This window comes from Saccostrea echinata, unplaced genomic scaffold (assembly GCF_033153115.1).
Source record: "Saccostrea echinata isolate AGI-Se365-2 ecotype Australia unplaced genomic scaffold, CSIRO_AGI_Sech_v1 ptg000033l, whole genome shotgun sequence".
Taxonomy (NCBI): Eukaryota; Metazoa; Mollusca; class Bivalvia; order Ostreida; family Ostreidae; genus Saccostrea; species Saccostrea echinata.
Genome location: NW_026889782.1, coordinates 17,754,590 through 17,764,316, shown reverse-complemented (window position 1 = coordinate 17,764,316; position 9,727 = coordinate 17,754,590). Strand labels below are relative to the sequence as shown.

The window sequence follows — 9,727 nt, the reverse complement described above, 5'->3', positions numbered from 1 at the left end:
ACTTTTTGACACCAACATCGTGCGCGACATCAAAACAATTTATTTTACGATAAGCAATAATTTATGTTAGCCTCCTACATATAAAATTTACTCTACTAATTTAAATAGTGACGGTTTTGAGGGGGACATTTATAGCTGATGAAAATTAGTCACCACCTAAGTTTCCTCCTCGTCTGTTCCTCCGTCTGTCTGTTCTATGTCAGTCTGCTCAACTTAATTTTCCTCACATTTCTAAACCCTTACGTATATTGAGGTGATTACAACAGATACATGTAGCTGTACTCACTGGTACCAGGAAGGAGAATTTTTATTTCTTGGTAAGTTTTGAACTCAGAAAGTACAGATAAAATCTGCTGTCTTATATGCCACGAACTTGCTTTCTTAAAGGACTTTACGAGAGCTTTTGTGGTATCATCACACTCAGCTGGCAAGATGTTAAATGGATCCAAATTGCCTACTTCTTCAAGGAATCCCTTAATCTTAATGTTGTTCTCACTGCCAACAGAATTTATGAAACTCTTTCCAACATATTCTACAAACATGCATAATATTTCACTAAATTAGATGTTGTTTTAAAATGCAAGTTTCATTAATTATATATACTTGACAACAATACTTTCTTTGAGGCATACATAAGAACATTTAAAGGGCTGGGGCACAGATTTGAAGCTCATATTTTCTAAAATTTTCTAAATAATATCATGAATTAGATGTTGCTAGAGCATTTCTAATCGAAATATATTAAAGTCAAGTTTAGAAACTTCCTTTATTTGGAAATTATTGAAACTAGGAATTTCGGGATACGTTTGATTGGTTGAATTTGGTCAACAGTACTGCGATCTTAATTAGCTTAATCTTACATGATATAAAAATACATATCCAGAATAGTTATATAAGTGAATTGTTATCACCGTTATAATGTTGAAAAATGATACCTGCGTCCCTTTGACATATATTTTTGGTCTTTGCTGGAAAGGTTTGCCAGAGTAAATGAGGAAAACTAAACGGCTCTAAATTAATGTCTGTGAGAAATCGGTTCAATCTGTCAAAGTTATCAATCTCTACATAGGAGCCTTGAGAACTCATTTCGATATCCTCCACTGAAGTAGCCTAAACAGAACAATTTAAGATACAATGTTGTGTATAGTATTTTCGATAAATCTAACTCATTTATTAAAAGAGACCCATGGGTACCATTGCTCATCTGAGAACTTTGGCTAGAGAAAAGAAGATATCAGTTCATGAAAATTTTAAATATGAAAATAGTTTCCCCTTCCCACCAGCCACCAACCCCAGAAGTGCAGGGGAGGGAGTCATGAATTGAACAAAATTGAATCAACACTATGTATTCCTCGTAAAACTTTGATTTTCCATTGTGGCCCCGCCCTTGACTGGGGGTCTGATTTTCCATTGTGGTCCCGCCCTTGCCCGAGGGTCATGATTTGAACAAATTTCAATCTACGCTATGTTTGTTTGTTTGTATGTTGTTTAACGTCCCTCTCGAGAATTTTTCACTCATATGGGAGACGCCACCACTTGCCGGTGGAGAGCTGCAAATTTTGTCCTATACTCGGCACTTACGGCCATTGAGCAGTGAGGGATCTTTTTCGTGCCAGCACCTACTGCGACACGGGACCTCGGTTTATACGGTCTCATCCGAAGGACCGGTCTCCACGTCCCACAGTGGGATTCGAACCCGCGACGTAAGGATCAACTCCTTACTCCGCGACTCTAGAGAAGACGCTCTAACCACTGCGCCACGCGGGCGACTCTACGCTATGTAGTAAGGCTTTCAAATAAGTTTCGTCTTTCCTGAACCAGTTGATATCGAGAGGGTAGTTTTAAAAAATGCCATTATATTTTCACTAATTCTTAATTAGCTCCCATGAAAAAGGATGTGGCCCTTCATTTTGACAAACTTGAATCCCCTTCACCCAAGGATGTTTTTGGCTCAGGTGAGCTAAAAAATCAACCAAATCCAAGCTGCACTTCCTTCTTTAAAACTAATTGTTGTAATCTCTAACTTAATGGAAGATAATTTAATCTACATGAAAATGAATTATCTTAAAACAATTAATACACTAAATAATAGTTATTTTTAACGAACCTGAGAAATGCTAACTGTTGTCTGACTTGTTGGGTTGACATCTGTTGTCGTTGAGTGATCCTGTTGACCTACATCAAGCATCTTCATAAAGAAATGTAAAAATATAGATTGCAACGCAGACAAAAATGGTACACTTTTGATACATTGTGCAGGTTTGATTTCATCCAGAATCAAAGAATTATTTATGTTTTATTTTATTAAGTCTTCCGTTCACAACGGAAGACTTATAGTGATTGTATTGTTTCTTTTTATTATTATTATTATTATTATTATTCCTCCCAAATTTTGTGAGCGCGATTACTCAGAGATGGTTGGATAGATTTTCATAATTTTTCACTTGATAGTAGGCTGATATATGAAGTTTATATAAAATTCCGTTTTTTGAAAAATTCACTTCCGGTCCGAAGTTACGGCCGAATTTCCAATTTTTAAATGGACTTTTGTCCGGAATTTTTCTCGGAAACGGTTTGAGGTAAAGATGTGAAATTTGCAGGGGTATTAGATCATGACATTCTCTTTGTTTCGAAGTTGTTTTCGTGTGTTTCCGGTACTTCCTGTCCGAACCGGAAGTGGACTTGTGTTTGGTCTATTTTCAACTTTTTTGTTTTTTAATATTTTTTCAAGATATTATTATGTATAACAGAGGATATTCTACAAATACTAAATATATAATTTGTTTTGAAATCAGATTCCACATTTTGCAGATTTTCGGTACCCTCATTTTCCCTATTTACCTAGTGTGTAGACAATGGGCAAAGAAAGATAACTGTGACTTGTAAGTGAGAATAGAACTTTCGAGATAAAGACGGAAATAGTATCGATGACGTCAGAGACATATACACTCTCCATATCAAAATATTTAGACGTTCTATATTCACTCTTCAAAATTTAAGAGTACGTTGGTTACCGCTTCCAGTGCATGTAAAGTTGCCAGTGTAATGTAAGTCTGTATTGAAAGTTAATTGATTTACACATGAATATATCTAAAAAAAAATAAATATATATGCTAGGTAGCTAATTCAAGTAAATATATTATAAGCACTGAATATACATTTATAGTGATGGACAGGCATGCAGTTTTATCTATCTCGTATATTAAGTTCAGAATACGATAGTTATAAGTCTTCTATAATGCAGACGATTTATTATTCTCTATGATTTGAATGCGAAATTATCCCGATTTCCGAGTTTTACTTTCGATATTAAAAAATATTACATACACTCAAAAAAGGAATTAAGCGATAGAAAATTGTAATACAGTACTGTTTTAAAGCCTTTATAAATAAATTGATATCTGCCACTTAAAAGAAAGAAAATCAATCTATAGATTAGATTTGGTTATTACATGTATATTTGATAAAAAGTTAAATTATTTATGACACATGATCTATACTCTATATACCCAAGGAATTATAAAAGATGTGAAAAGACGATTCTTGGATTCTTGTGAAATACTCAAAGAGTTAAAAAAAAAATATGTGAAAACGCGATTCTGTGTGAAATAATGGTACGCTATATGTTTCTTTTGAAAAAAAAAAAACATGATTAAAAAAAATTGCGCAGGACTCTTGATATGTGGGATAAGTATACCTGAATGAACACAGTTTTATGCAATGATATATAATTATGTACATGCAACTGACGTCCGTACTTTTCCTTATAATTCATAAAACATAAAACTATCTAATTCCTTTGAAGCCTCCTCCCCTTCCCCCCCCCCCCCCCCGTCTTGATTAATATTTGGAGACGTTCGTGCAGCTAGGCATTTGAATTATATATTCGTTTTAGATTTAAATCTGGAACATGTGAATATAATTACCATTTACATGTATACAGAATTTCATATTCTATAATGGTAGATTTGTCATTATGAAATGTTCAATTTACGTCTGAGAGAGAGAAAGAGAGAGAGAGGGGGGAGAGAGAGAGATTCCCTCTTAATCCCGATCCTCCTATCCATTTACATAGACCAAAAATTAGTTCTATATCGGTCACACCCATTCTTTATTAAATGTTTTCTGATTTCATAGTCAGTCATGGTCACATCCTGTATATTTTTCAGCTTAAAAAGTATCACACGAAGTGCACGTGTGTTGACCTGTCAATCAAAATCACTTGACGCTGTATGCAATGCAATTAAGTAGCCTGAGTTTGAAATGATCTTGAAGTACGATCTTTAAGTAAATCTGATGCAACAAACTTGTAAAAAAAAATAGAATAAAATAAAAAATAAAATATCTCGGTATTATGAACTTCGATTGTGGGACGTGGAGACCGGTCCTTTGGATGAGATCGTATAAATCGAGGTCCCTTGTCGTAGAAGGTGCTGGCATAAAAAAGATTCCCCACTGCTCAATTGCGATAAGTGCCAAAGTATAGGACAAAAATTTGCAGTCTCCACCGGCGAGTGGTGGCGTCTCCATGTGAGTGAAAAATTCTGGAGAGGGACGTTAAACAACATACGTATAATCAATCAATCAATCAATCGATTGCTGAAGAATTGCTGTAAATGAATAATCTGTCTTATAGGTATGCTGTCAAATCTTGATATTATAACTTTACAAAATTCAGTGACTTTACGTTTAGTGTGATACTAACTTAATTCATTATGTTTTTTTATAACACCATCACAATTATGTTAAAATATACACACAATGAAGTTTATGATAGTACGGTGTTCGTTCGTCTGTTTGTTTGTCTTAGAAATGATTGCATACAATTTTTTTTTTAAATTGCTAATGATATACGTTTATCTCTTATAGGTGCCAAATGTATTATACAAGATTGATAATGAAAATCAAAGTACCTTAAGTACTGAAAGGACTTTTTCCAGTTATTTTTTTCTTTCACAGTAAATATGATATGTATGTTTTTTACACAGAAAAAAAGCAAATTCTTACAGATTTAGAAGAACGGAAGACTTTTTTGTTGCCATGGCAACAAGAGTCTAGTTATAATTTTTTATGAATTATTTTTCCTTAGCTTGTATACAAATTTGTATTTCAATTGTGGAGATCTAGAGATTTGCTTAGTAATTTATATATTTTTCTTTGCTTAACTTTTAAGACAAGGCACCACACCTGGCGTACATTCCCCTCTCCTATTTCCAAAAATAAGGAGGGAGGAGAGAGAGAGATTAGGGGCAAAGTTTGGCAAGAAATTAGGTTCTGAAAACTACAACAATTGTGCACTGAATATATTTTCAAAGTTTTTTATACATACTTACATTGAAAGATCTAATATCATCCTCATGTTCTTCTCTAATTTTCCCTTACTTTTTTTTAAGCACCTTGTACATATTGTAGTATTTGAAATCGCACTGATAAATATAATTTTAGAAAATAATTTCATGAATTATTTTACATTTTTAACAATACTGTTCTCTATAATGATTTACATTCCTTAAATAATTAATGTAATGACTTAAATATAAATTGCACCCTTCCCCCAATTTATATATCCCTATCCATGGCTGTAGGAGCCGAGGGGCACGAGGAGCCATGCCCCCAATAAAATTGCCGATATATATAATACTATAGAAAACATAGCTACTATATGATTGTGCCCCCTCAAAAAAATGTCTGATGTCCCCCCTTTTTTGTCTTGTCAAAGAATTGAAAATGTATGGCTGCCCCCCCCCCCCCTAAACTGAAATTGCTTCCTACGTATACGGGCCTACTAAGTAAATTGAGCAGGTCACCCATATATTATTAGTCATGATATATCTTCAAACACTATCCATTTTTACCACTATCCACAAAATATGTGACGATGATTCACAAAGTTATTTCAGTACTAAGTTACAGGGAATTATTTTTTAAGAATACATAAGTTCATTCAACAATAATTTTTTGGGCATATTTAGTGCTTTTCAGGTAACAGATTTTTCTACCATTTAGTTTGACCTCTAATACACAATGTAAAGAGAAAAATAAATAAATAAACTTACGAGTTCCAACTGGTTCTATCACACCCAAAGTTTCATGGATCATCTTAACTTCACTCAGTATGAAAAAGCTTGTTCTAAATGATTTCCCTGGGTGGTCACTAAGAACTGTTGGGTACTGTTAAAGGAGATGGGTGATCATAGCGTGCAGAAAGCCTATAGCTTCAGATAAACAAAATACATGTTCAATTTTTGAATTTAGTATTTAAAGTAAAGTTCTCATTATTGAAATTAATGACACTATGATAAACAAACCTTTTCTGAGGTAAATTTTCTCGGTAAAATTTATTCTTTTATTAAAAATTACTGTGGTTTTCGAACCCAAGCAATAAAATCCCTAAGTATCATTTTCTTTCGAGACTAGCACGCTAACCACTAGACTACACATGTCCTGTTGAATAGTGGCATTTAATCAGTTTTGTGATATGACCCTTGACTTAATGGACTTCAAGTATTTCTCGAAAAGATGCGAATGTTATGTCATAAAAGTATATTTTTAAGGTATAGTGGGTCTTTGCTACATATTTTTGGTAACCAAAAAATGTATATTATTATGCAAACTTTGAGGATTAACTTTCAAAAAAATCGAGCGAAGACCCACTCATACCGAAAAATAGTGTTATAGTATGAGAAAATGACTCTTTTTGTCCTCTTTAGTATGTGTATAATATTCCATAAGCAAATAATATAAAATTGTAGAGATTTTACATAAAGTATATATTAATGTTAGAAGAAATATCAAGGAAATTTATGATATAATTAAAATTTAATTTTTCACCTTCATGTTTGTCACAATATAGGCTTGTGTATAATATTTCATAGACAAATAATCAATCTTTCAGAGATTTTTGCAAATTGTAGAGATTTAACATAAAGTATATTTTAATGTTAGATGATATATCAAGGAAAATTCTGATATAATTGAGATTCATTTTTTCATCTTCATGTTTGTCACACGCTCGACATGTTCTCCCATCTTCTTTACTTTTTGTTTGCGTAAATTTTCATTACATCTTATGGATTGACTGAAATGTGTTAACCAGATAGAAACATTGCTCATATCAAACTCTGTAGGATGCAATCCATTTTCAGTTAAATTTATCTCAACATCTGAATTTGCAAAGGTGTTCAGTAACTACACATTTCCAGAGCAATCGCTTGATGAAAAATATTAACATGTCATTCTGGTAATCCTGAATGTCACATATTCATTCTGCTGAGTTTCAGTGAGAAACTCCCATTATTAAAGTATGGGTAATAAAATCATTCATTCTAAATTTTAACAAGAGGCCCAGGGGCCACATCGCTCACCTGTGCACTGTGGCTAGGAATAAGGAAAAAATCAGTTTAGTATTGTAAAACTTAAATGCATAAGTGGTCCCAACCTACCCCTAAAAGGGAGTTGGGAGGGGGGAATGATTTGAACAAAATTAAATCTACACTAATTAAGGATGCTTATGTAATTTTTTGACTAACTGTAACTTTTTTCTCTACAAGTTTGAACTTTCATTGTGGCCCCACCCTACCCCTGGAGGTCATGATTTGAACAAATTTGAATCTACACTATCTGAGGATGCTACCATATAAATATGACAAACCGTGGCTTTGCTGTTCTTGAGAAGAATTTTAAAGATTTTTACTATATATTCCTACGTAAAACTTTGATCGTCCATTGTGGTCCCACCCTACCCCCAGGGGGTCATGATTTGAACAAAATTGAATCTACACCACCTGAGTATGCTTCCAAATAAATATAACCAATCATTGCTTTGCTGTTCTTGAGAAGAAGATTTTTAAAGATTTTTGCTATATATTCCTATGTAAAACTTTGATCATCAATTGTGGCCCCACCCTACCCCCAGGGGTCATGATTTGAACAAACTTGAACACACACCACCTGAGGATGCTTCCAAATAGATATTACCAATCATTGCTTTGCTGTTTTTGAGAAGAAGATTTTTGAAGATTTTTCCTATATATTCCTATGTAAAACTTCGATCGTCCATTGTGGCCCCACCCTACCCCCGGGGTCATGATTTGAACAAACTTGAATCTACACTACTTGACAATAATTCCACATGAGTTTCATCTTTCCTGGCCCATTGGTTCTTGAGAAGAAGATTTTTCAATTATGCCATTAATTTTTTGCTATTTCGTAATTATCTCCCCTTGGAGGAGGGTGTGGCCCTTCATTTGAACAAACTTGAATCCCCTTCACCCAAGGATACTTTTTGCCAAGTTTGATTGAAATTGGCCCAGTTGTTCTGCAGAAGATGAAAAAGTGAAAAGTTTACGACAACAACGACGCCGACGACGACAGACAACGGACAAATTTTGATCAGAAAAGCTCACTTGAGCCTTCGGCTCAGGTGAGCTAAAAAGGGGGTATTTGCTACAAACTAAGCCCTGCACACTCCTTGCATCCATGATTCCATATTCAAGAATAAATATAGACGAGTCTAAAAGGGATATAACTCTTGATGAAAAAATTGATAAAAATTCAGGATTGTTGAGTAAGTTTGATGTCAATTTATTCTACAATATGAAATACTACCTCTCAACTTGTTTGATATACTTTTCAATAGATTTTGTTTTATGCATAAAGCTCCCCGCGTTTTTTCCTAGACACGTTAGAACAATACATTTAAACAAAGTTCGGCGTTGTCTTAGCAAACTTTTCGACACGATTAAATACTTCTGACCATATTCTTGAAATTTTCCTATTGTTAAAATTTAGACTTTTCATCAATTAATAATTGCAGATTATGACACTGAACATGTTATTCCGTTTATTTTCTTTAGGAGATCATTTTTATTGTATGGGTTATACCCGTCTATGCTGGTTACTATGGCGTCTTATTACCATGGAAACGTTGACTATGGACCAATTTAATGGTATTTTTCTGCAAAAAAATATCGTACTACTACGTAAAGTTTCATTAAAAAAAACTGTGATATACCATTTCCAGCCTATTTTGATGCTTACAGAGAATGCCTATTAAGGTCTATCCGAAAGACCCGTGACTTTCACTTCTAGTGCGTACGTCTTAGCGAGACGAGAATCGAACCCCGGCATATACTAAAGGTCTGATGTAAGTATTCAACGTTTTGTAACTTAACCATCAGATATACATGTAGTTTGTTTCAGTAGTAGATGAAGATCGAATACAACATCAGTAATGTCAACTGTCATCCTCTCCACGGGTAAAGGGCTACAATATGATTCATATGGCCATCCGATAAGAATTCACTTATCTATCTATCTATCTATCCCAATTTTAAAGTACGAATATCATAGCAGTACTACAATTTGTTCCTTGGCATAACTTTTAAATTAAGAATTCATATCAATTAATATAATGCAAACGCATGACCATTACAGTATAATTACTTCACACCTCAGTTTTGTTATGATTTCACATCTTAAATCCATCTAAAATTCACACAAAGCAATTGCTGGGGAAAAAATCAAACAACATCATAAATGTTTTACATTTATTTATTTGAGGCGTACACAGAACAGGTCTTGCAATAGAGTGTATACTGAACGACAAAATAAACACAACAAGATAAACTATTCTTTTTACATATGTAAAAGGTAAAGATAACAAACAATAATCAATCTCAAGAAATCCATAAACAATACAAATTGTGAGGAGGGCATACAACACGGA

The 9,727-nt window shown here is 33.7% G+C and overlaps 1 protein-coding gene across 1 annotated transcript in view; it reads right to left on the bottom strand.

Annotated features, from left to right (window-relative positions):
- Positions 1-257: 257 nt before the first annotated feature.
- The window catches only part of LOC133198213 (polycystin-1-like protein 2), a 52,394-nt gene continuing 42,924 nt past the window's right edge, over positions 258-9,727 (bottom strand). Inside the window, 3 exon segments of the mRNA XM_061334337.1 lie at positions 258-532; positions 936-1,110; positions 2,108-2,188. Of these exon segments, the coding sequence (XP_061190321.1) occupies positions 258-532; positions 936-1,110; positions 2,108-2,188 (531 nt within the window).